General features: G+C 39.3%; 1 protein-coding gene across 1 annotated transcript; it reads left to right on the top strand.

Annotated features, from left to right (window-relative positions):
* On the top strand, positions 1-26,093 carry LOC122656140 (uncharacterized protein sll0005-like). Its single transcript, XM_043850591.1, has 13 exons — positions 1-389; positions 489-638; positions 1,271-1,441; positions 2,004-2,147; positions 3,580-3,685; positions 3,795-3,943; positions 4,184-4,309; positions 15,124-15,267; positions 16,909-16,996; positions 20,270-20,643; positions 22,238-22,552; positions 24,378-24,608; positions 25,714-26,093. Exons 1-13 carry the CDS (start codon positions 177-179, stop codon positions 25,846-25,848), a joined length of 2,346 nt encoding a protein of 781 aa, XP_043706526.1. The 5' UTR covers positions 1-176; the 3' UTR covers positions 25,849-26,093.
* The last annotated feature ends 1,435 nt before the right edge of the window (positions 26,094-27,528 follow it).

Raw genomic sequence — 27,528 nt, 5'->3', positions numbered from 1 at the left:
GTGTTTCCACTGCACCACATGAAGAAGCAACGTGTCTATCCCATGTCCTTCCTTTCTGGCTTGCTACTTTCACTTCCTTCTCCACAGAAGTCGAACCAAAATAGCCTTTCTTCTACTCGCTTTAGTTCTCGTCTCTGTTACTGAGAGGAGTAGTTTAATAGACTTCCGATTCCGCCATGGACGTAGCATCTCAGCTCGTCTACTGTGGAATGGCATTCTCTTATGCCCCTTCCTGTTCAAGGAAAAGCACAGTGTCTCACTTTAACTTTCCCGCCAGATTCAGGGCTCGTAAGCGAAGTGTTATTGTTTCTGTTGCCACTGAGCCTAAGCCCTCTGAAACTGGATCTTCTCGAGCTGTGCCGCCGAAGACGATCAATGGAGTCTCCACGGTAAGTCTAACTGAATTCAGCACTTAAATTGAAGATCTTAATTTCATAGTGTTGCTCTCTGTGTTAATGCACTGTTCTGTTGATTTTGGGGATTGGCAGAGGATTGGGGATGTTTCACAGGAGATTAGGAGAGTGAGAGCACAAATGGAAGAAAACGAACAGTTGGCAATACTCATGAAAGGTCTTCGTGGGCAGAATTTGAGGGACTCCCAATTTGCTGACAACAATATACAGCTTCGCCTGGTTGAGGTCCGTTGCTGATTTGTTTGTGTTTGTTCTTGAGTTTTGGTCCGTTTCCACTAGTTTACTCCCTGTTTTACTTCCTTTGTTCTGTATGTGGAGATTTGTACGGACATTCCCCGCTAAATTTGTTATAGAAAGATTTGGTGTTTTGTTTCTCTAAAGCTCTAACCTTAGTTTCTCGAGTACTTAAATAAAAAGAATCAGCATAGACATTTAAAAACTCTTTTTTTTTTTTGTGAATGAAAAAAGAACATGGGAGTGGATTATAGTCCTTCAGATGGTATAGTTTCTTTTTTCTTCTTCTTTATTAGCTCCGTCCGTCTACTGCATTCTTGGCTATGTAGTTGCTTGGTGCCTTTGTTTGATTAGTCCTTTAAGTGTTGGCATTGTTTCTGTTTTTGGCCTTTGTGAGTTTTGGGCATTTTGAATGGGTGATAAGTGGGCGTGATTACAGTCAGAGATTCAAGAGTGAGAAACAAGAGAAGACTTCTCGATGTCCAATTCATTGCTCAAAGAAAAACTATTATATAGGCATATAGCTTTGACGGCTAATGGCCTGTCCATATTGTTTTTATTTATCACATGGGAAGCTTCAAATTTAAATTTGCTTTTCTTTTCTTTGTCCCCACTCTGTCCAGGTGGAGGAAAGCAGCGAGTCTTTACCTTCGGTTTATGACCCTGTTACCATCTCCTCATACTGGGGAAAGCGTCCTCGTGCGGTAGCAACACGTATTGTCCAGTTACTGTCTGTTGCTGGCGGTTTTCTTTCTCGTATTGCGTGGGATGTGATAAACAAGAAGGTGAAAGAGGTGTGTATTTAAAGCTATACTTGTCTGCTTCAAACACCTTGCTGTATTCTTGCAAATTGTTGTTTCCTGGTTGATCCCCTTTTTCAAGGTGGAATTTCATCGCATTTAAAGTTCATCTTCTTGTGATTGAGATAATTTTTAAATTTTTTAAACCAACTGCATCAATCACTCCCTTGGTTGATATGTTCATCTTCTTTTCTTTTGTGCAACTCTGTTTGATGATTTTATCTTCTTTCTTCTGGAGTTACTTGGGAGTCCTATTAATTGGAGTACAAAGTACATCTGGTACCGTTTTGGAATATTAACTTGCTGCAAATTTGGTGTGGTTGGGTGGCTCTTGCACGTGCATTGTGATTGGCACCACTTGTAAATAACTCTTAAATAGTGGTGGTGGTCTCCTTATTCCTCTTCCCCTCCCCCCTTCAGGAGGTGTCTCTTCACCAGCATTCTCCTTAGTATTGAAATTTGCAGTATTCATCCATGAACCTATCAAAATGACACCTTGACAATTTCAACTGTAAAAACTTCTTTTTCATTCACCTCTTTGCTTCTTGTTTATCAGAATGAAGTTGCACGGGCCATTGAATTGCGGGAGATTGTAACCTCTTTGGGTCCAGCATATATAAAACTTGGGCAAGCATTGAGCATTCGGCCAGATATACTATCACCTGTAGCAATGATGGAACTGCAGAAGCTTTGTGATAAGGTAAAGTGATTAGATAGTTATGAAATCTGCTTCATATCTCTAGGTATGTTAATGATTGTCCTACTTTTGCATGGAATTTCATAACAAATCCTGAGGAGAAGCAAAAAATTACCGACTTGATTAGGGGAGACTTTCATGGACCTGAGTGCTTTTTCTACATTCAGCTATGAGGTTAGAGCTTGGGGCAATGCTGAACTGGAATTTATAATAGGACAACTGGACTAGTAGTTTCTTATGACACAAAAAATGATTCTTCTTGTCTTTGTCCTTTTGAGTCCGTTCTTTATTTCCAGTGGGTTCTCTCACTTTCTGCTGTCTCATTCTTAGTCTTTACTGTCATGCATCTCTTTCACCTGATTGAAGCTATTTTGATCCAATGTAAATGTTGTTATCTTGACCAACCAACAGATTGACAAGTAAAATGCATACTTACACTAACAAAGAATAGTTTAAAAGATTGATTTATCAGTAAATCATGCCATTAACAACTTGGACGTAGAGAGATCTATTAAAGGTATATGGGAAACATGGATTTGCTTATACAACTGTTTTGTAGTCTTACTTGGCACTCTGAAATTCCAATAGATCTATTGAAAGATTGGTTTATCAGTCAATCATGTATTCATGTGTTAACTTGAAAATAGAGAGATCTATTGAAAGCATATGGGAACTGGAAACAGCCTCTCTGCGAAAGCAGGGGTATTCTGCGTACATTATGAGTTATGATCCTCCCCAGACCCCGCAGTGGCGGGAGTCTTGTTCACTGGGTATGCCCTTTCTCTATTGAAAGCATATGGGAAAACAGGGACAATTGTTTTGTAGTCTTACTCTGGAATTCCAAAATTTTATGATCATAAAACCAATAATACAACATTTCTTGCTGTTATGGGCCCACATTGTACAAGAAGCTGCTTACAAAAATCACTTTGTAATGAATTCCAAAAGGACAGGAAAAACATGAACTTGTCTATTCTTGTTTTCCTAAGCATCTAACAGGTTGTCTTACTGGAAGTTGTGGCTGAAATATGCAGTTTTCTTATGATTCTTTTGCAATACTAGAGATCCAACTGTAAAGTTTCAAGCCAAGAGATTATTGTGAGTGGGCTCCCTGTACTGGTGTCTTCAATCAGAGTGACTGCTAGAACTTGTAGGGATATCCATGTAAAACCATTGTGTGCCAAATCAGGATACCTGCATATTCATAATTTTCTTGTAAGGAAATTCATGGAACTACAAAAATAATGTAAATTGATTTACTTTAGCAGTAAAATATAAGTCAATTTGTAAGGAGTTCAGAGCATTGACCCCATATCTCCAAATGCTCACTAATTATGGTATTAAGTACTTATAGCTTGTCATAAACATCCTGATTTCTGTCTTTTTTTTTTCTCCCTTCTTTGGCTGATTGAACTGTGCTTGGTGATATTTGAAGGTTCCTTCATTTCCAGATGATTTAGCTATGGCCCTTATAGAGGAGGAGCTTGGTAAACCTTGGCACCAAATCTATTCTGAACTTACTTCCTCCCCAATTGCTGCTGGTAATCTTCTGAACATTTCTCTTTTGTACTTGATTTTGTGATTCATTGAGCTGCTTTACCAATGGAAATTTAACTGTTTTCGCCATTGGTTTGGGATGTCTTTGTTCAGCATCTCTGGGTCAGGTATATAAAGGCCGTCTAATTGAGAATGGGGAATTAGTGGCTGTTAAAGTACAGCGGCCTTTTGTCCTAGAGACTGTAACCGTTGATTTGTTCGTCATCCGGAACTTGGGATTGTTTCTCCGGAAGTTTCCTCAGGTATTTATTTTTCTTCTTTTTTTCCCCTTTTGGAGGAAAGGGTAGTCTTTTCTTGAATTTTATGTCTAACAGTTACCTCCATTGTCTTCGTAGTAATAAACTGTAGCTTATTCCTCCCCCCCCCCCAAAAAAAAAAAAAAAAAGAAGGAATTTAAAAAGAAAATGGTTGCTGCTAATATGGTTTTCCTTTGTTTTTTTGGGTAGGCTTGTTGTCCTTATTTTCTCTCTCAAAATTTTCAGATCTCCATTGATGTTGTTGGGTTGGTGGATGAATGGGCAGCTCGTTTCTTTGAGGAACTTGATTATGTTAATGAAGGTGAAAATGGAACACGCTTTGCTGAAATGTTGAGAAAGGACCTTCCACAGGTTTGTTTGTTGGCATCTAAATGTGTTAATGCACTTGAATGTTGGATCTGTATTTTTCCTTTTATGTGGCAAAATGTTGAGAAACAAGGGTTTTGGGAGTTAGAATGTTGACTTAATATCTCGGGTTTGATAATGTGGACTTAACATCTTGGATTTGAAAGAACAATTAGAAAAGTTATAACTCTGAATTTGAAATGTATGACTGAGAAACTGAAAATTTCAAGAGGAAAGGAATGGTGTACGGTGTTCTTAGTGTTTTTTCTTGTTAAGGTGGTTTACCAAATGGACGAGTTATTAAATAAATTTAGGATAAGGATACGCTAACCCAGCAGAATAATTTATATTTAATTTCTCAACTGAAGTTCTTCAGTGCAAAATCTCCCTAGTTTATTTTTTCCTAAAATATTGTCCTAAAATCGATTATCAGGAAAATGTTCTGATATAAGAATGAAGTTTCTATGCTTGAATAAATCAATGCTTCACCATAAATAAAAACTCAAATCAACACAGCTGTATGCCTGTATCCAAACCACTTGTATTCTTCTGAAACAGTGAAATTTCAGGATTCTAGGTTAAAGGGTTTGGCTAAAGGTTTCTGAAGTCCATTGCCAATCGATGCATCCTCCCTTCTTTATCCTTGCATTGACCAGCATTGCAAAAAAACAATGTGGAGTTCTTATGCACACCTAAATATTTGACTAGTCAGAATAAACTCTGAACGATTAAAGATTTTGAGCAGATTTCCCCTTTGTCTGGATAACTTAGTTTTCTGTTTCTCTACTGAGACAATGTAGGCCTGGTACCTCCCATCTTTCAAGACGGTTTGATAGGTTTAGTTGATGTATTATGTGTTGGTGATTTTATTCATTATCTATTTTTGTCATCTGATGCTTCCATGAACTATTTTTTTTGCCAACTCATAATAAGGAGGATGTCATTTGTAATATGGTCAGAAAAAAGCATATATTGGGATTTTACTTCAAACAATATGTAGACACTGAATTTTGTCACCCCCCGGCAATGATGACAACTGGGCACGGACAGACATTGGTATCTCTCTCAAAGAAGGATTCTTGCCCCTACATTTGAGCCAAATCACCCTGACATCCTTAAAAATGACTTATAAGACCCTTTTACCAAAACCTGAAGGAGGTACTGCTCACCTTCCCCGACCACAGCAGTCCCGCTAGCCGGTTAGCGGGCCGAGGGGGCCTAGGAGGGCAGGCAGCCCCCCTGCTGGGGGTGTAGGGGGGGGGAGCCCCCCGACAGAAAATTTTATGGAGAGTCAAAAGGGAGAAAGAAACCAGAAAAACAAGCCTAATAGGCCCAAACTGGCCCAGAAAAGCTAAAAAATGCCTGGTGATGTCATGTCCAAAGCACGGCGTTGTGGAAAAGGATAGATGTCACCAAAGTGACGTCATCCACGGTGCCGTGAAGGCCTTCCACGGTGCCGTGGAGGACCATCACGGCGCCGTGATTTTGTGGGGTTCCTCTATAAATAGGAGGGTCCCCCTCCCCCATTTTGATGAAGATAGAGGGTGAGGGAGACCTTCCCAGTTCGTTTTCTCAGCCTTTTTGCTTTCTTTTAGGCCACTTTGAGTGATTTCAAGCAGTTTTCTTAAGTTATGGATAGATCCGTCGATTACCCCACTTGAGTGACTAGTGCTCCCATTCCAGTCAAGCCGTTATTCCGTCCGCATATGGATAAAGAAAACTACCTCTCCCAGCCGTTATTCTGTCTACATTCAGATAACGAGAATCCCTTATACAACTGTTACTCTGCCCGAAGTCTGAGTAACGATACCCATCTCATATAGTCCTTGCACTGTCCAACAGGAGAGAGGCAAGCCGATCATCCGTCTCCACCTAAGAGGGACATCGCATATTTTGCATTTGGTATTTTATTTCATTTCTTTTATTTCTTGACAGGTATTTGTCTCTTTTCTTTCTATTATTTTTGGCACAATGTAGACCATTAAAGTAGTTCACTTTAGTGTACATAGTAAATGATTTTGTCGTGTTTGATGCATCAAAATCAAGTCTTGCATGTTGGTATAGGACATATTATTAACGGAGAATTTTCGAAATCTTGCATCTAATAGAAATACCAGTTTAATCGGGCGAGATGGGGTGCTAATACCTTCCCACGCTCATAACTTGACCACTTACTCATAATCTCTGACCAGACCATATGGAATCACGTAGCCCTTTTCGCTAACCCCGAATGGGGCTACACCCATTGGGTCCTAGGCCCTAATCCTTGGTGGCGACTCCATTTCTATGAAGCATGATTCCAATCCCTCATAATGATGTATCAAAATGATACGCGATCCAATCCATGAAAGGCAAACCCTATCGCCATTAAGCCGAGGAAACCCCCTCACAAGGACCGCGGTACTTACACAATACATTGTAAAATATGCCAGAGATAAAGGAAAACTGCTACTCTGAAAAGTTCATAGAATTGTTTTCAATGGCTTGAATGTGATGTATCTTCCATGTTGATGTACTTCCATGAATTGAATAGATATTGGTGGAGTAGTTAAATACAGAAGAGGGGTAATATATTTCTGTTGTATATTTTGTACATACTTGCTGCTGTTTTTTTACCCTCCATTATAAGGGTATTTTTGTACTTGTATATAAATAAAAGGCTCAATTGGGTGAATTGATTAAGGAGATCACCCTCCAAACCTGTCTCTTATTTTTGGTTTTAGCAACAAGGGATTCCGTTCCAATACAACTGACACTGCTGTTAGCTTATCTCTTTTTTTTTTGTTTTTTTTGTTTTGGGGGGTGGAGGTGGGGGTGTTAAAGTCCAGTTAGAATTTTGGCTACACTATTGGCTTGTCTGAGTTGAATATGAGTGATTGGAAGTTGATAAGATTCCTTTGAAACCCTAACCAAATAACATGAGGCCAGGTCCAACTCTTTCCATCAATGGAATAGGTGAGGTTTGTGGTTTGTGCTTAGGATCCTTTATATGGGGTTAATAAAATCACTAGATCAAACACCCTTATGACTTGCTAGTGTGTTGAGTATAACAGACTGGGAATTTGAGACTTGCAGCTCTTCATGTATCACACCTTATTCTGATATCTGATTAACCACCATCCTTTGAAAATAGTCAACATATAAATAACAACTTGGAAACTTGTTGCAGTTCCCATTTTGGGATTCACATATTAAATTGCTGCAAACTCTTTCTTCGAGTGTCAAAATGATTGTGAACTGATGAGTAACATATAAATCCTCATTATGATATTAAAAGAATCAAAACATGTGCCACCCTTTTCTGATGGTAAAACAGCAGAGACCTATAACTGTATACTGCCTCACATGGAGGTGTTGGGTTGGGGTGGTAACAGGGTGGGGTTTTTCCTTGTGATACTATAGAAAAAAAGGTGTGCCAAAATTACTTTTGAGAAAAATAAACTTCTTTTACGATGAAACTTTTCAAGAAATACCCAAAAATATTTAGAATTTTTTTAACAATAATAAAAAGTTGAAACCTCAAATAAATTAATAGCTTGCTTTAATGTATGAGGATTTATTCTGGCATACGTGCAAAATTGCAGCAATGCTCTTGAGTGTTAAAAATCCTCTTTAAATAATTTCGGCATTTGAGAAAGAGAAATTAAAAATCCTGCAAAATTACCTTTAAGTACTGTCACGCCCCTATCCTAGACAAGGGATATAATATAATATAAGGGGTGACTAGGACGACGCGTGTCATCCCATTAAGCTACCAGGATCACTGACACAGTGTTCCAACGCACAGTCATAACCAATATTAAAGCCATATAATATCAGAGTGCAGAAAGGGAATATTACATTCCAAAATATCAATAGTTTTGTGGAAGCGTATAAAATCAAATAGTTATAGGATGTTCAAAGGCTAAATGATAAATACTGTAATTAATACATTTTCCAAGACCATCTAATAACTATCAACAAGGGTATAACAGTAAATGTTTATACATGGGCTTTAAGCCCTAAAATAACAAAAGAGGAACAAGTCCCAAGTATCCTCACGCCGTAGGCGCAATCGTCACAAGGACATCCGTCGCCATGTTCCTCAAACACAGCTTCCGGCTCCTCCGTACCTGCACCATAATCTAAAAAGTGTGTACACGAGGGGGTTAGCTCCACTGAACCAGTGAGGGGATGGGGATGCACAAACACACAATTCACATAGTCCAATGATGCATGCACATGTTAATTCCATTTTTCCACCTACCACACAACTAAGTCAGAGGTATATGCTACTGTGACAATTCGGGGAAGCACTGTGGGTCACTTCCATTCATCACCACAATGAATCCTCAATTGCCACCCGGGAGCCTACGCCGGACAATGCCACCAAAACATCCCAGTGGCAAGCCCCAATATAACCATCACTACCATGACTGGCTCTCTCTCACACCACAGAATCTGGGCTCTGGTTATCCAACACCTAAACCCTTGTTGGCAAGGGTCGTAGCATAAGGGTACAAAAGTCCTAGCCGCAAGTATACTACATGCAAATCCTATCGTCCCGAGAGGTATTCCGGGCGCATCAACTTTTCATCTGGTTTAGTGTCCGGGTACCAGCACGGCACGGCGCATACAGTTTAATATGACATTCAATCAAAGGTATTATATATGTATTCTGGGGTTCCGGCACCGGCATTCACCAACACCGTAACCCAATAAAGAATGGAAAGCAACCACATCATCATATCAATCAATATTTAAAAGTATGCAAAATGCACAATCATGCTTAATAAAATATACTAATAGCATGGTATATATGCAATTAATAATATCAAACCCAACAATAACCAAACCCACTCACTCTAGGTGTTATATCCCGAAGTTATGAGATGTCGCCGCGATTAAGTAACACGTTGCAAAAATGGGAGATTAAACCTAGTGAAAGAGTGAGAATAGGGTTAATTATGTCAAAGGGGAGGGTTCCCAAAAGGTCCCCCCCACAAATTACCTAAGTTGTAGATTTTAAAGGTAGGGTGGTTTTATGGGTGGTTTCATGCCCGAACCTAAAACCACATGTAAATCCAACCTTAACAGGGGCTTAAGAAGGGTTCTGCTAGGTGCGGTTTTATGGGTGGTTTCACCTCAGATATGAAACCGCACCTAAAACCAACTTTAACCGAGAGCTTCTTAAGAGGATGGTCTCAGGGTGGTTGCAGGGGCGGTTTCTCGTAGGTCTTAAAACCGCAGGTAAAACCACATGTCTCCAAACCCCAAAATCAAAAGATTTTTCACCAAGGCTTCCATTTCCAAGTAGATTAGAGGAAAGGAAACACCAAGAGAGCTTCCTCCTTGGCACATTAGGGTCCTAAGACCTCATTAGGCCTATGCATCCTAAGGATTCAACAAAGGGAAGCAAGGAGAACTTCATTTGGGGCATAATAGGGTAGAAACCCTAGGTCTTTCCATTGGGATGGGATTGGGAGCTTTGAGGTTAGCCAAAGGAGTAAGATAGCTCCACCATGATCATGGCCATGAGTTCACATCGATCCTTGGGTCTCAAAATAAGCCCTAGACCGATTCTCTCCCATCTCCCAACCCCAAAATCCAAAATAAAGAAGGAAGAAGGCCTTAAAGGCTTACCTTCCTCAAGGAAGTAGTACCCATGTTGAGGCTCCAAGAAGCAAGATCCTCAAGCCCCCTATCAAGCTCCTCCACACCTCTTCTCCTTTCTCTTCTTCCTCCACGTTTTAGGCTTGGTGAGAATAGTAAAGAGAAGTAAAAACCCTTTAGTCTATTTAAGGTAAGTGATGCTTTAGGGTCCATTTGGTTGGGTACTAATAGAATAAAACCCATTTTTGATCCAACAAGTCAAATGGGTCAAGTAGGTTGAATGGGTCAATCCAAGTTAAATGGGTCATTATGCCAAATGGGTACTTTAAGTTAAATGGGTCATCCAAGTTAAATGGGTATTTTAAGTTAAATAGGTCACCCATTAGTTCTAAATAGGAAAGAAGTCTATCAAAGGGGTCTATTAAAGGGTGGGGTCCACGTAATAATGGAACACAAGTCCCTCACACGTTTCTCGAGGTAAGTGGGACTCACAAATAAAATATTCCCAACTCAACTAAAATAGCTCGGGCGGTCCAAATCTCGACCCGTACTTCGAGGGCACAAAAGAAAAGGGTAAATAAATAAGTCAAGGGCTAGAACTTATTTCTCCATTGCTACGGTGCGTCACCCATGACCCCGAATAGTTTCCTCCACAGGCAAACCCATATCATGGTCAATAATTTTGTAGCTGGGTTCGACCATCATCAAGAATAGGTCACCAGCATACAAGGCAGCGGTATCTACACGTTATGAGGGAGAAATAATAATTAATTATGATCCGGGGTGCGGGTGTAACAAGTATAGTTACACATACTTATAGAATATTCTTGGTTCAGTACATATGGACCCAGGCTAGACCAAGTAAAAAATCACCGACTTAGCAAGCAGCTGTGATAAAGCCAACTGCAATTTGGCAGTTACAACCAGTTGAAATCTCAATCATTACCTAAAAACCATTGTTTTTAAAAATGGAACAGCTGTCAAACTGCTCAGACTTGAAGCCCAAGTCATGGCTGCCCCCAAATGGTTTGAGCGGATATGCAACAAATTTTTTTTGGGTGAATAAATAATTCATTACCAAAACCCTGAAACGAGGGGGGGGGGACAGGAAAAAGAGGGAGCCTATACATAACTCCTGGCTCTAAGAGGAAGGGTTAGGAGACTGGACTAGGGAAGCAAGTAAACCCTAGGAGACAACCATAGAACTAAAACTTGCAAGATCTCGGTTTTCCAAGGGGTTGAGATGAGACTTAATACGAGTTCTAAAAGTGTAATATCTTGGTCGAGATCTAGGGTCGACCCAGATCTCGACCCATCTTATCCTTTAAAAGTATCGTTACTCGACAGAACTCGAGATATCTCGATCGAGTTCTGTCTTGAACCTCTTTTCTTCCACTGTGAAGGGTGTGGGCTCATTTTACCTCCGGATTTCAAAGTAGAACCTGCCGGAGAGTTGATTCAGCTACACAATTGAAGGATTCAGCTACAAAATTGAAGGATTCATCTCAATTTTGAAGCATTTTCCGAAGGTAAAATGAGCTCACAGCCTTCACAGGGGTCAGGTTTTGGGCCCATATTCCCAGTCCCAAACCAGCCACACCCATACATGCCTCAATATGATAGTAGCAGTGGATCTCACGCCTCATGGCAACCGCCTCCCATGTATCCTAGGATAGGAGAAATGGCATATATTGATAACAATACTTATATGAATGCTGTGGCAAACTATGTCCAACACTACACCAGCACTATGACATGGGAATTCTATGTGGATAGTTTTGGGACTGAATTCATTAATCAATCACATTTTATGTAATGTAACATTGTTAAACAGATTGATGTATTGTACTCTTTAACATTTCTAATGCTTATTTAAGTTATTTTATATTAATTGAATGTTTTGATTGCTTTCTATTACTAAATTATGTGTAGAGCAGGGTATTTTAGTACGTCGTTGCCTACCAACCCAGGGTCCAAAGTGAAACTCATATTTGGATTTTGTTTTTGTAAAATCTGATAGCGCCATTGTGTTTAAATGGCCTAAAATAGGCTGAGTACCAAGTTTCAGACCCAAACTAGGTCTAAAACCCACCGAAACCAGGTTTCGAGTTGGAAATGCACTAACTCGGCCGAGATCTCGAGATATCTCGAGTCAACTCAGTTTTCCAAGGGGTCAAGTTCCGTGTTTCAGTTCTATGGTATCAACAACAAATCGATGATGCAACAAGTGAAGCTTGGAGCTAACATCAAAGGAGATGGCTTACCAAATCAATGTCTAAAAGAACGGGAGTTGGAGGTCCATCTTTGAAGATTGTGCTCCATCTAGATGTGGGAGATGGTGGCACCAACCACAAACTTGTCTGTAGTATCAGAAATAGAGGTACTTGAGAAGGTCATGTCCATCCAAAGCCACTCCTTAGAGACGTGGAGGATTATTCTGTCACTAGGCCAGCAGCTATTCAAGTTCTTTATCCAAACTGAGGCTGAGAAGGGACAAGAGAAGAAAAGGAGGTCAGTGTCCTCTTGACCATTTCAATAGAGAACACAAGATGGGGAAATAGGCATCTGTCTATGGAGGAGGAAGGACTGGGTGGGAGGCAGTGGGTAAGGGCTCTCCAAACTGTGAAGCTATGGTGGGGGATGTGACCCTTGAACCAAATAATCTTACGCCAAAGGATAGTGGGGGGCATTAATTCTAACAAAGTCCCAAGCTGAGGAAAACTACAAAGGCCATTATCGGAGGGGGGCTAGGAAACAGTTAGGCAAGGAGGAAGGGCTAGCCAGAAAGGGGGAGAAGGGGGGGGGGGAGGGAGGCCCAAACTGAGGAAAGGGCAGGGGAAGGGGAGAGGGACATACGAAGAGCCATGGGAGATGATGGAGGCAACAGAGGAGTGCTTATGAATACCGGAGGAATAAACCACCCTCACACCAATAGCAAAAAAGAGAATGCCCATAGGGTGCCAGTGATCAAGCCAGAGGGAAGTAGAGGTCCCATCAAAGATCCTAGAGACGATGGCCCTAAGAGCAATGGGTTAGAGGAGAAGGATTTTGTGCCAAATCCAGGAAGAGTCTGAGGACTGGGAGACCGTCCACAGTGAATCCTTCTTGAGGAGGCTCTAGTATACCTAATTGACCCAAATACTATCATATTTGGTTGTTATTTTCCAAATCAATTTGAGGATACCTGCAATGTTGGAATCCCTGATCCTTCTAAAGCCAAGGCATCCCTCATATTTGGGAAGACAAGTGGAGGCCCAACTAATAGAATGGAGGAATCTAGAGGTTTCGGCACCTTTTCCAGAGGAAAACACGCGTTAAAGATTTCAGGGCTTTGATGGTAGATTGAGGCAGCCCGAAGATACCACACCAATAAATGTAGGAGGATTGGAAAACAGATCTGATCAGCTCTAACCTCCCCGCATAAGAGAGAAGTTTAGTTTACCTTCCCAAAGTTGGAGCCTTTTATGGATCAGGTTAAGCATCAGGGTACAATAATGGCCAGTCAGCCTGGCGGGAATTAAGGGGAGCCCTAGGTATTTGACGGGGAGATGACCGGGGGAGAAGCCTTCTCTGCTTCAGAGACACCAAAAAGGAAGAGGTAGGTTTCTCTTTGGGCCAAATGCCATGCCCTGTTTCTGCGTAAATGACAGAGCCATGGAAGTTAAAACAATATGGTATTTGTGCTATATATGTTGGGCTGTGGTGTAAAAGAAGCCGTGGCATGGCGTTTAAAGTAATTATAAAATATCTCTTGTTTCAGAGCTTAGTTTCTAACTTCCTTGAAAGAACATTTTGAGAATTTCTCGCTTGAAATATCCATAATTTATGTATCAAATCTTGTCTGATCATCCTCTGGAACAGTCAAAATGATTTGATTGGTAGAAATGGGCGGTCTATTGACCAGTTAAGCTTCCAGCAATTCTAACCTTGGGATGGACCTTTGGCCCCAGCAGTTAACAGTCCAAATGAGTAGAAATAATCTGGTTATTGTGAAAATATTGCCTATAATGCTGACTGATGTGTAGAGGTGTCATTGGATGCTGGAAGGCAATTTAATATCGATCTTTTTGAAAGTAAACATAGGATAGGAATATTTAGCTTGTAAACTATGTGCATCTGTTGGTAATGTTCATGGGCCTCATGGCACAATTGTTTTCTGAATGTTTAGCATGTTTTAGGTCAATAACTTCTAAGGTCAGTAATTAGCACACTCATCATGTGAACTAGTCAACATATGGTGACGGAGGTGCCTGCGATCCTCTGTTTTAACATTGGATATGTCTAATACGGGTTTCACATGTGGAATGTTAGCTCCATAGACCTATCAATCATGGTATCCTCGATGACTATGTTAAGGTATTGTCATAGACATTATTAGTTCTGTAAAGCAACTGATCCAACATTGTGTCCCCAGGACCCCACCCCAGGCTCCCAGCTAAAGTATGGTGGGTAAGTGAATGCCTCTTAGATAAAACAATCCAGCCTGAATGCTATAATAGTATGAAAATTCTGTAACCAACCATTAGTAACCACAAGAGGGGAAATAACTGTGTTAGCAGTTGATTGTGAGTTCGCCTTGATTATTATTTTCTGGATTTTTTAAAAATGAGTGTGGCAATAAATATTATTCCAATGGAATAGTCTTTGCCAACTATAGACCTGTTAGGGTAAAAAGGGTTCTGTAACTTTCCTAACTCTTTAATGCCCTGGCAGCCCTGCAATGTCACCAGAGCACCTCTTCTGTAGCCAGTTTATTATTCTTCCTTCATCAAAGCTCCACTCTGAGTTAGCTCATCATTCAATGAAGTGCTAGATTGAGATCTCTAATGGAAGGAGATGTTCATGGTGGATATTAGGGAGCAAGCCTTCCACGTGAGATGGGATAGCCTCCAGGGATCTCTCATAATTGAAGAGACACATCCGGTAACAGTAGAAGAGTCTCCAACTTCTGATTGGGTACTCTCAGAAGGAGAAATAAACTGAGTCTGAACAAAGGGCCATGAGTCAGCTGTATTAATTCTCTCTCCAATAGGGCTCAGAGATACTTGCACCACATTCCTGTCATGATCTTTAAATGCAGTTTTTTCTCTAATTCCTTTACATGATCATATCTAAATTCTATTAAAGATATATTAACAGTGACTAGCGTTGTGCAAAATTTGTCATCTGATCTCGTACAAAGTGTAAGGATAGCTATGTGACTCTTCTTGAGAACTTTGATGTTTCAGGTTGTTATACATAAAACGTATGATAAATATACTTCAAGAAAGGTTCTTACAACGGAATGGATAGAAGGGGAGAAGTTATCCCAGAGTAAAGAAAGTGATGTTGGAGAACTGGTTAATGTGGGAGTTATATGCTACCTAAAACAGGTATACTATCATGCAAGCATTTTGATTCTCAAATTTTTTTTTTTGAGGTTACAGTTTTATTGGGTTTGTTCCACTTGTTCTGCACCCTATCCATGAATTTCCTTCCTTTAAAGAGAGAATTTTTGTTTCATCCCCTCATAATGTGGTTATTTGTAAGTGGGTGTTTGCATGATCAAAGCAAACAAAAAGAGAGATTTGGAACTAAGATCCCTTGAATTCCTTCCATGCAAAGGAAAGAGAGATCGGTTTTACCTATCAAAACAAGAAGAAAGAGACAAATGAGGGAAGAACAGCCAGCTGTAATGTAGAACAAGAACATAATGTTGACCAGTTAGAGAGAGAGAGAGCAATGAAATAACAGGCTTAATAAAAAGTCACAGACCTTTTGTCCATTCTATTTATAGGGGCCAAAATTCCATGTTTACAACCCCCCCCCCCCACAAAAAAAAAAAAAGCCTCATAGCACATTTAGTTTAAACAAACCAGTTTACCCTTTGCAGGGAATAAGGAGCCAAAGTTACATGTTTGCCCCAACTACTCTTGAAGTGACGAATGAGTTATATTGCTTGTTTGGATGGTTCAAAATGAAAACCCATCTTTTTTTTTTTGGGTGAAAACCCATCTTATAATATGCCAGGATTTCTTTTTCTCTTAATTCCCTTATTTACTAATTTTACTGCATTTATTTATTAATTAAATTTAAATATGCATGCCTCTGAGGCTGACGCTTCATTCAGGTTAACACAATTTACCCTTTGCAGGGAATAAGGAGCCAAAATTTTGTGTTTGCCTCACCCCTAAAAGTGGCAAATGTCTTATATTGCTCTTTATATACTAAAATCTGTTTTTCTTACTAACTTTATTGCATATTTATTAATTAAATATGCAATACGTATATCAACATTCATTGGATATGGTATTCTCTAGTATAATCTCAGTTCTTTGAGAAACTATAGAAAATGATAACTTAAAACGATGCAGAAACGAATAGAATGGGACTATGCACAATGAGACATAGGGATGGACTGGATCATCACGGACTTGACCAAATAAGCAACTGGATTCTACTTTTGCAACTGCAACTGAACCCAAAACTACTATTATCAATCATGCAAACCAGAAACTAAGAAAAGCAGTTCCAACTGGTTAGTATGTCAGTCCAAGACATTGGCACCTTATTTGGTTTTTAGTGAAAATGCCAAGGTCAAGTCTTATTTTCCTAAATGAAAGGATTATGCTTGACCTTCTTCCCTCCTGACTAACTTGTAGCTTCTCTCTCTCTCTCTCTCTCTCTAAAATGCATATGTTCTCATAGGGAAGGAAACTCGAGTGTGCACTTCTTATCTGTCTGTTGCTTGTTGGATTATTTCCAGTGTGAGAGAAATACATTAAACTGACGCCTTTTCCGTGCCTCACCCATCTTCACTACTTTTAGAGCACTTGAAATGCTACTAGTCATGATCTCATTGTCTACATCAGTGCTACTCAGTACACAATGCATGTAGCATTGACAATTTATTAGTTTTGTACTCTTTCCTATCCTTTAGTTAGCTTCTTTGGGGATGACCATGATATAAGCAGAACCTTCGTAATATTTTATTTTATCTGACATTATTGACTTGTCATCATTTGAATTTTCAGTTACTTGATACTGGCCTTTTCCACGCTGATCCACATCCTGGGAATTTGATCCGCACACCAGATGGGAAGTTGGCTATACTAGACTTCGGTAACAATCTACTCTGAATATGTGGTGAAGGATCATCTTGCCACATGGTTAGCAGCATTATACATGTAATCTTGATTGAGGTAGTTCTGTTCCAACTGTGGATTGGTCTTGGGCACAGTTGACAAAGTAACATGCCATAACTACTTCGAACCTAGGAAATTCAAAGTAGGATTATATGAAGATTTAACGGAACAATATAGCCACTTCCAAGTGTCACATACAGTGAAGAGCAAGTTTGAAAAATATCTTTTGATCTGAACCAATCATCATTTCCGCGAGGACCTTACATGTTAGATTTAACATGGGGTGCTGTTTGACACCGCCAATCCTCTTAGGATGGATCTTTTCTTTGGGAAGCTTACCTTTTCTTTTCTTCAGCATGTCAGAGTATCCTCAATCCAATGTTAAGAGCAAGTTTGTTATTAATAGATTGTGACTAAGTTGATGAATCTTTAAACATCTTCATTTTCAAGTCTACTTGCTGCTTGTGAACCAGTCAATCCAGTACCAGTTATTGAAATTAAATAAAAGAAGGAAGGAAAGAAAGAAAGAAAGAGAACATCTATTTGAACTTCCAGAAGAAGGTTCTGTGTTTACTGGACATAGAAGTGAAGAATAGGCGTTTTTAGAAATGATTGAAGACCTGCACTGTTTGCTGTTAGAAAGGGGGCTCTGGATTATTACTTATAAATTATTCAGAGCTGACTAGTTATTATTTTTTAAATGGGACGGTCAAATTAATTTTTTGTTTTCTAATCAGGGAGATCAATGCAATTTTCCTTGAAATCTCGACAAGCTATTTGAGATCTTTAAAATTCCGTACCAAGAGGGTATTTCACTAGTATATACTATATACCATACTGCAACAAATAAAACCATAGTTCGAAAACTCGCCGAAATTTCAGTGAAATTCGAATATCTCAGTAGTTTCGAAGTCACCGAGACGAAACGGTATGCGAAATATAAGACTGACATTGTTTCGACTGAAATATCCAAAATTTTGGTACTGTTTGTACTGTCTAGCCGAAACGACACAAACCAAGGTATAAATATTCCTCATTTTGCGTTCGACCAGAACCTGCTGTTACCGCATGTTTCAATCTGGAGAAGGGGAAAAGTGCTGGAAACTTGGATATTTTGCCACATCACCCCTCCAAACTACTGGAATACACTGTTGGGGGTTGCCACATCACTCCAAAAAGATCAATGGCTGGTTCTTCACATTACGGTGACCTATACCCTAGGATAGGTTACCTGCAATATGTAGATGAGACTGTTTACATGGCAACTGTGGAGGACTACTCTCGTTTCTTAGGTATGATCACAACAACAATATAGAAGGCCAATAATCACCAAGGCAGCAAGTGAAGAAGGCATCAACAAGAGAATATGGCTGGGCTGTGCTAATCACATCATCTAGGCAGTCGGCACGAGCTTAGCAGTGGCTGGGAGGGCCGACAGGGTACATGAACAAGCCTGCAGGGGGCCTAGCGAAGGCTGGGAGAGCCAACAGGGTCCAGCAAGGCACCGGCAGGGCTGGCGGGGCCTTTGGAGGCTGAGAGACACCAACAGGGTCAAATGAGGGGCCTTGCAGGGAGGGCGCAGGCAGGCGAAGGCCCTGGGAGGGCTGGAGAGGCAGGGGGCAGGCAGGTGGGGCCTTGGGAGGCCCTGGAAATCCCGATGTAGGCAGGCGGAGCCCCTGGAAAGTCTTGGAGTCACCGGCGCAGGCAGGGAAGGCCCCTGGAGGTTCGATGATAGCAGAGAGGGCCTGAGAGTCGTCAGTGATAGTAGGGGGAACCCCTGGAGGGTCCAGTAAAGGCAAGAAGAGCCCTGGGAGGGCTAGCAAGTGGCGGCAATAGTAGGGATGAACCTTGGAGGATCCGGTGAAGGTTGGTGGCAGGCCAGCAGGCAGGAGCTGACACGGGTGGCGCAAAAAGAGTCCTAGATGAGGGAGACATGGGCCGCGGGGGCGGCGGCGATGAGAAACAACATGGCAGCAACAGCGACAGGCAGTGGTTGGTGGTTGGTGGTCAGTGGTCAATGATGGTTAAACGTAGTGCGACACGCGCTATCACATGTTCAGTCAACCATGCTAAACCAAGAGGCCGAAGCCTCGGCAGCGGCGGCGAGAACCCTTTTGTAAAAGAAAAAGAAAAGGAGGATTCACTCTGATACCAAGTTGAGAAGAGAGGATTAGAGAAATAGATTGGCTTGTCAAAGAGACAAAGGCCACCACTTTATTTATAACTTGAGATAATTACAAATATGGAATGATTGTCTCAATCCTTATCTAGCACATTTAACATGTGCATAATGAACCTAGACACTACAATGTACCTAGATAAATTACACACTCCAACAAGAGAACCAAACCGGTAAGAGAACTGGGCTACACTTCAACAGTTCTGAATGATAAGTAGATTACGGGTTGTTGCTCAAAAGTACTTCAATGCAGATCAGAACACCCAAGGGATGAACTTAGGAAAAGATAAACACCAAAGACAGATATTGTCTCTAGAATCTAGATGATATAGAACCACAAGGAAACTAGGGAAAAGGGAATGCAACAGAGGCAAAGTTGAGTGGCCTAACCACAAACTGGTTTATTCTGACTTTAAAAGGGTGTACCCTGTGCATGAGGCTCCCACCACTGCGGGGTCTGGGGAGGGTCATAATGTACACAGCCTTACACCCGCTTCGCAGAGAGGGTGACTTTGCTTGGAAGAAATCAGTAAGGAGACATTCATCCTATGTCTAGTTGAGATAATCAGTGGACCATGGAACCATCGGAAAGTAGTGAAAAAGAATTAAATATTACTCATCATTCTTGTCTGTCAATTATCAGCATTCTTCACTCCCATGTTTCAAGTACCATGTTTTATTATATTGAAGATAGTAGGATAATATGTCTGCTTTCACATGCTTTTCGATACCAATGAGTTTTTTCTGTTCAATTGTGGATAGAACTCAGCCTAGTTAAATAATGCATTATTAGTATAGGATAATGCATTATTTTGTATATATTATGATCTTCATCTCTCACGAAAGTTACTTCAGCTCTTTCATGTCACATATGGGCATTTTTGTGCAACTTTTCATGTCCATCAACATCATGCGTTTAACTTTTACCTACTCATGACACTGTTGATCTTTTCTCCCTCGTTTTCATTGTTCTGCTAGGTGTCCATAAATACACCATTATGTACTCTGACGTTCTCCTTAGCATTTAAAGATGATTTTTGAATTTTCTAATGCATCTCACTGCTGCGACAGGTCTTGTGACAAAATTAACCGATGACCAGAAGTATGGGATGATTGAAGCAATTGCTCATCTTATTCATCGAGACTATGATGCTATAGTCAAAGATTTTGTCAAGCTCGAATTCATTCCAGAGGGGGTTAATTTAGAACCTATCTTGCCAGTTCTGGCCAAAGTTTTTGATCAGGCACTCGAGGGTGGTGGAGCCAAAAATATTAACTTCCAGGAGTTGGCATCAGATTTGGCCCAACTAACATTTGATTATCCATTTAGAATACCCCCTTATTTTGCTCTGATAATCAGAGCCATTGGGGTATTGGAAGGCATAGCTTTAGTGGGAAACCCTGAATTTGCCATCGTTGACGAAGCCTATCCATATATTGCGCAGGTATTGGTTTCTGTGGTCATGGCTGATATTATTAAAGCATCTTTTAGTCAGTTAGTCTCAGTGAAATTCTGTAGGAGGATGTGCTTTCCTGAGTAACTATTGTTGGGAGAATAGTCCCACATTGGTTACCCCTGAGACCTTCCATCCCTCCAGTCAATAGTTTGAGCTTTGGGGATGGATATTGACAACTATGATATTGTTGACTTACTTGACTCTCATTTTGGATGTTGTCTAAGTAAAAGAGTAACTGATAAACTTACTTAAAATAAGATAGAACAATATATTGAAGAGTAATTCATTCACTTCTTGTTCTTGAGATTGAGGTGCACTGACACTTTGCAACCGTGGATACATCTAAAATATCTATCTCAATTGTAGATAAAGACGATTGATTTCATTATTTTTTTTTAAATTGTCTATGAGAGCTGTCTTTTACACTTAAGAACATGCTAAGTATAGTTTACACTTCATGAACATCTTAGTATATGCTGTTAATTCTATTTGACTTTATTAGCTTTCAACTATAGTCACATCATGTTACGTTTGAATGGCATAATTTCAAAAGGAATTCAAGTTTGGACCATGAACAAACCTAACATCTTGTCTATAACTTGAACCTGTCATATTTCATAATCCCTATGGCCCGCATTTTGAACTTCAATTGATTACATGTAAATTTTTTTTTTTTTTCTATTTTTTTTTTCTATTGTGCTCGAAAACTCAGCTATGATCTTTTCATTAAGAAAATGTTGTATTTGAAATAACATTATATAAGGAAAAGAAGTTTGAACCATGTACAAAACCTAATTTGTTGACCATATTTTGTTAAATAGAGACACCACTTTCCTACTTATTTAACTTGAATCTGTGCATTACAAACATTTTCACTGTTCTCTATCAATATTATACCATGTCTAACACTCAGCTAGGACATCTTTCGTACAACCTTTTTTTTTTTTTTGTTGTTGCTATAGGTTCATCATTGAATATATTAAGAAGAAAGAAAAAGTAGAGTCTTAATGTCCAGGCATACCCGGACGGGATACAAAACTCTGGAAATCCCCAACTCCACCTTCGGCATGGCCATCAGCAGAGAGAAGGGAAAACCAGGATCAGATTGGGGATCCACCTTCGGCATGGCCATCAGCAGAAAACCCAACTCAATCATAAATGACATACAGATATCCAGTATCCTGTACAAAAGATCCCCAAACAAAATGAGAAACCCCCACCTGCGGCATTGCCATACAACCTTTGAATGAAACATATTTTTGCAAATTTATCTACACGTCTGTACAATGTTGAGCTGGCCCTTCTTTTTTTTCACTATAGTTGGGTGTGCTGGGATGCTGTTTGGGGTGTTCAGGAACATGTTGTACTGTTCCAGCTGTGTCCAGAGTGTTTTCCTGTTCTTAGGACATGTTTGGCTATATGCCAGTGCATGTGCTAATCTGCCTATTCCATGGAACAGTGACCATGCATCCAAAAGAGCCTGTGGTTATACTTGTCTAGATGTTAACAGTCTGTTTTGACCATATTTATGCCAAGTTCTTTCCATTGTTATCATAATATGTTGTCATCCTTTCAAAATCAGAGACTCCTGACAGATGAATCACCTCGTCTGAGGAATGCCTTACGTTACACAATATATGGAAAATCTGGAGTTTTTGATGCTGAAAGATTCATTGATGTCATGCAAGCCTTTGAGAATTTCATAACTGCAGCTAAAAGCGGAGGTGGAGAGAACCTGAACGGGAATATGGCTGGTCTAGGCCTTTTACAGAGTCAAACACAGTATATCCCTCCTGGATTTCTACCTACCACCTTGCAGCCAATTAAAACAAGAGCAGCCTTAGCCTTTCTGCTGTCTGACAAGGGGAATTTTTTCCGAGAATTTCTGCTGGATGAGGTATTTTAAAAAGTTTCCGCTGAATGCTGTACCATTTTCTTAGCTTCATTATTTTATTGAACGTAGAACAGTTAAGAGACCCGATTTTTCAACATCTTTGCAGCATTTACAAAATTTGGATAAATTTTTCTATACTTCAGTAAACTTCGGTCAACTTTTCACAGTTCTAATACAAACAATTGTCTAACATTTTGTTTAGTCCTTTTGACTATTAAGACTGAAATTCATGTCATCAAAGATCCAGTGAAAAAAAAAATACTAATTTGGAACTTTATTCAACACATGCTGATAAAATATATTATAAAATGCATTGAGGATTGTACTAGACACATCACTCGTACCAAAGTTGAAAAGACTATGATGCACACCCCCTGGTCATATTGAAGGTCTGATGGAGATAAAAATGGAATGCAACCAAGATCATATTTGTCTAGGTTGGTTTGCCAACATGTCTAGCCTTGATGTAATGGTGGTGTGATGGTTGGAATGAGAATTTTTTTTCAGGATTTTGTCGGGCTAGGAAAGGGTTTTCAATGAAGGGGACAAATCAGCAGGATCAAATTGTTACAACCACGTATCTCAAAAGCTTGAACTATTAAGGCAACGAATCAACAACAATGTATATCAACACCCCCAGCACATGCAGGTCTGTACGCACACGGTCCTGCATGTGGCACACACTTATGCGGAAACATCATCATGTGGTACTGAGGGAAGAATGTGTCGGGGAACCCTGTTGCACTTACCAGGGATCAAACACTCGACTTTCCTTGTATGATACCATGTTACAACCGCTTATCCCAAAAGCTCGAGCTGTTAAGTAAGGGCAACAACAATGTATATCAACATAAATACCTGAAAAAATTAACAAATTGCACAAAATATCAACATCATGATGGCGTTAAAGATGTAATCAAATCAATGTCATGTTGGTTTGATAGGGGTTTGTCGGTTTACCGGAGAAATTGACTTCTTCCACTAACACAAACAAAATAACCAATATACTTCCCGAAGTCAATGGTATGATGGATAAATCACGTCCAGGGAGAATCTGTAGATTTAACACCAAATGTGGTGGATGCATTTTGTAGCCACAAAATGGCCAAATTTCCCAGCATTTCAATGGTTTGATGGAGGTTAAGATAGGATTTGATCAAGTTCCTGTTGGTCTGGGGTCTCTTATTCATGTAAACAATCAAGTGACCTTGAGATACAGGTGTACCATGGACTGTTAGATGAGCAATGCAGAAAAGTTTAAGTCCAGAACATAAATTAATGTTGATATTTTCTTCCAAATGTGTTGCGACATGTTATCTTACTATTGTAGTGGTTTCTAGGTGTGTAGTGGTATGAAGTTTTATCTAAAAGCTCCATCGATTTCCTAGGTATCCATGGACTTCCAGTAATTTTTATGGGATTTATATGGACTTCCATAAAATTTCATAAAGTATTTCGACACACATATTGAAGCCAAAATTTAGAACCTCAAATACATAAGCACATATAGTAAGTGTTCTTTATCCATTGAGTATCTTTTTCCAATAATTTCTGTATATACTATAGTATATGTTTTTGGGAATTTTCAGTCATGATCCATTAAGTTCCATCGCTTAGTTTTTGTAATTAGCAGCATATACAACACTATAGCTGGATTCTATCAACGACAATTCTTATGATTGAGTGCTCTGTGTGTTTTAAATAGTACTACTTGTTACTTGTGTTGAAGTTGGGTCTGGTGGTAACAAACACCACTGGTCTTGTCGATACAATTAGATTTGGAGCACACTAAATCTTCTAACTTTTGGCTTTGCGGCATGTAAAACAGGTTGTGAAGGGAATTGATGCAGTTTCGCGAGAGCAATTGGTACAAATCATGGCAACCTTAAGAATTGGAAATTCAGCTCCAATTTTTACCATGGTTTCTGCATTTGGGCCATTTAAGCGTGAAGCACTTATTCCTACAATCACTGACGAGGACAGAGTTATATTGAACAATGTTCAAAAGGTTGTGGATTTCTTGTCAGCTGGAACTTTAAAATCAAAAACATTGGATCAGGTATGTGTAGGTTTTATGCCCATGCATTGGAATCCCTGTCAACAATAAACAATCATATGAAAGGCTTACTTTCCGTTTCTTATTTAGAAATTATTAATGTTTTTTTCTGGTACTTATTTATTGTGTGGAAGTTCGGTAGATAACTAGCTTAGCACATCAAATATGGTTATTGCATAACTCAATGATTTGTTGTTTTCATTGTTATTGTGAGTGTAAATGTAAAAGTCTATTAAGAACTTGAAATCAGTTTGGATGGCCTTGTCTTACCTAATTTTATATATGAATTGCCTGGAAGCTCTCTCAGTATAATTTTTATGTTTGCCGGAGAACAACTATTTGTACAAGGTCTTTCTCCTCATTTGTCATAAATAAGTTATATCATCTGAATCAGACAAGTTATATTATAAATTTAGGTGTATTGTCTGTTTTCTGCTAGTCTTATGTGGTTCATTTCATGTTGAACTTGAATACTTTAATGGAGAATGTTGAAAATGGATGGAAAACGGTAGGAATTCATGTATCTCATAAAGGGTATTGCTCTGTGCATATTGAAGGAAAAAGAACTAGTTTTGACTCTTGTCTTTCTTCATCTTAACTGAGAGTTGTCATTTGGAAATTGGATTCCATCCTTGAGTAAGCTTAGATTTTGACTTGGCTTGGACTGAAGTAGATTCTCATTCATTCCATTGTTGCCTTGTCGTCCTGGATTATTTCTATCTGGAAAACAATGGGGGATAGCTCTGAGATGGATTGAGCATCTACTGGGGAAACGTGAAATATCAATGTTCGTTCCGGAGCAGAAAATAGGTTTTTGTTGCATAGTTTTGGCCCCATTGTATTCTGCAATCCATCTTTTAAGCTTTTGATTTTCTTGGCTATGCAAAAACCTTACTCTTAGATCTATAATTAGTTAATATTGCATCTTCTTCTTTTGGTTTCGACTCCCAAACCAACTTTGCTCTATATATACTCATATTGGAGAATCAATATGATGTATGATCCATTGGTCTATCTTTAGTAATTTTATGCAGAAAGTGGATTATTTACCGAAGAATCTACTTTCTCATCTAAGTAGTAGCTTAATTTTCTATTTGTGAATTGGCAGGGTGTGGATTTTGCCCAGGTTGCTCAAGTGCTTCTTCCAGTGTTGCCAGGTATCTCAGCAACAGTTCTCCCTGAGGTGCTCAGTCGGTTATCTTCACGAGTGTTAGCACGCTTAATTCGGGATACATTTTTGTAATGCCTTTTACTCTTCAAGCTAATTAAATGTGCTTATAATAACTAATAAAAAATTGTTCCTATAATTGTCATTTGAATGGCTTGAAATGAAAAAGATAAGGCCTCCCCTGCATTTGTATAATTGGTTGAGGGAGGAAGGGAGGAAGGGAGGAAGAGAGGGGTTAAAAGCTGGGTCATGTACATATTTGTATATTACTGCTTGATTCCATTAATGAGTTTCAGGTTTTAGCTGGATTACTGGAATGACAATCTAACTGATTTCTAAAGTTCCATAAAAAATAAATAAAAAACTGATTTCTAGTGTTCTTATTTATAGTTAAAAAAGGATTTCCCAAGTTCTGTTTCTAATTGGTACAAGTCCTTTTTAGTTATTTATTTTTTTGGTGAAAATGCTGCGAGTCCATTACAGCAGTTGCAATATCTCCTAATTCACCAGTTAAAAATCTAAACATTATTGTAAATGTTACCTAAGAGATTCTTTAGGCCTCGCAGTCCAATTTCATTTGTCAGAAAAATATTTTTTATTTTGATCCCCCACCCAGCCCTGTTTTACTGGGTTCCCAATGGCCTTTTTAGGCACAAAGGAAGTGAATCCTAAGCTTCAGAGTCTAGTGGTTCAATAAGCCTACCCGATGACCTCCAGGCTTAAACCTTGAAGGTTGTAATTACCAAAAGGGAAAAGTCTGGGTATGCTATCGGTATACCGTGCTAGCACCTTATGTGTCTATATCTCTCTCTTTCTCCCTTTGAGGGGTAAAGGAATCTTTTCAAAGAGGGGAAGAGAATCCCTCTCCCTCACCAAAATATGCAATTTGAGAAACTTTTATCAAAGTGCATGCCCATAATATTATAAAGAGCAATTTGAGAAACTAATTTTTTAACCCCCCAAAAAAAAAATTAGTTAAAATGAGAATCCACATCAACAGTACTAGTCTTCAAAGAATGTCAACGGATATACAAAAATCAGTATTTGATCTGCGTTCGTATCCGTTTAGGAGAATCTGAATTTGTTCGAAAACTAATTAGATACAAATATGGTAATCCTCCTATCCGATCGATTATTATCTAATTCGTATAGAAATCTGACGGTAATGATTCTTTTTCTAGATTTTCTATTGGTTTATATATATTGTTTTATGCATTGCGATTCATGGAATCACATACCTATTAAAATAAATACAAGAAAAAATCTAAGACTAAGAAGAATAGGAGAAATGGTAGTTATTGATCTCAAGTCTCAACCCTAACCTTCATCAACAAAATGTTAAAGATGTCAACAGATAGGAGGATATTATCCAAATCCATCCAAATATAATCGGATACAAATATGATAATCCCACCATCTGACCGAATTCAATCCATTTACATTCTTAAGTCTTTTTTTTCCTTGAAAAAAAAAGGGTTATTCCAAATGCCCTTTGAAATGGCCAAACTTACCATTGCCCCCCTGAACTTTCACTAATTCCACATGCACTGTTGTTTTTCAAACTAAGAATCACTATAGTCCCTGCCGTTAGACACCGACGTTATAGTTATAACGGATCCCAATTTTTGAACTTTGATGGACCATTCAGCCCCTGAATTAGGTAAAATAACCAAAATGACTTTACCTGGAGGAAAAAAAAAAAAAAAAAAAACCTGCAACTCATTTAGGGTTTGGGGAAGATCAGTTTTTGAATCA

Source organism: Telopea speciosissima, chromosome 3, assembly GCF_018873765.1.
Source record: "Telopea speciosissima isolate NSW1024214 ecotype Mountain lineage chromosome 3, Tspe_v1, whole genome shotgun sequence".
NCBI lineage: Eukaryota > Viridiplantae > Streptophyta > Magnoliopsida > Proteales > Proteaceae > Telopea > Telopea speciosissima.
This window is presented reverse-complemented; position numbering and strand designations above follow the sequence as displayed.

Excerpts from the sequence above, each read along its gene's own strand:
- LOC122656140 (XM_043850591.1), top strand. The coding sequence starts at position 177 with ATGGACGTAGCATCTCAGCTCGTCTACTGTGGAATGGCATTCTCTTAT. Across the intron at positions 3,944-4,183 it reads TTCTCCGGAAGTTTCCTCAG|ATCTCCATTGATGTTGTTGG; the intron begins GTATTTATTTTT and ends CAAAATTTTCAG. Across the intron at positions 24,609-25,713 it reads AATCAAAAACATTGGATCAG|GGTGTGGATTTTGCCCAGGT; the intron begins GTATGTGTAGGT and ends GTGAATTGGCAG.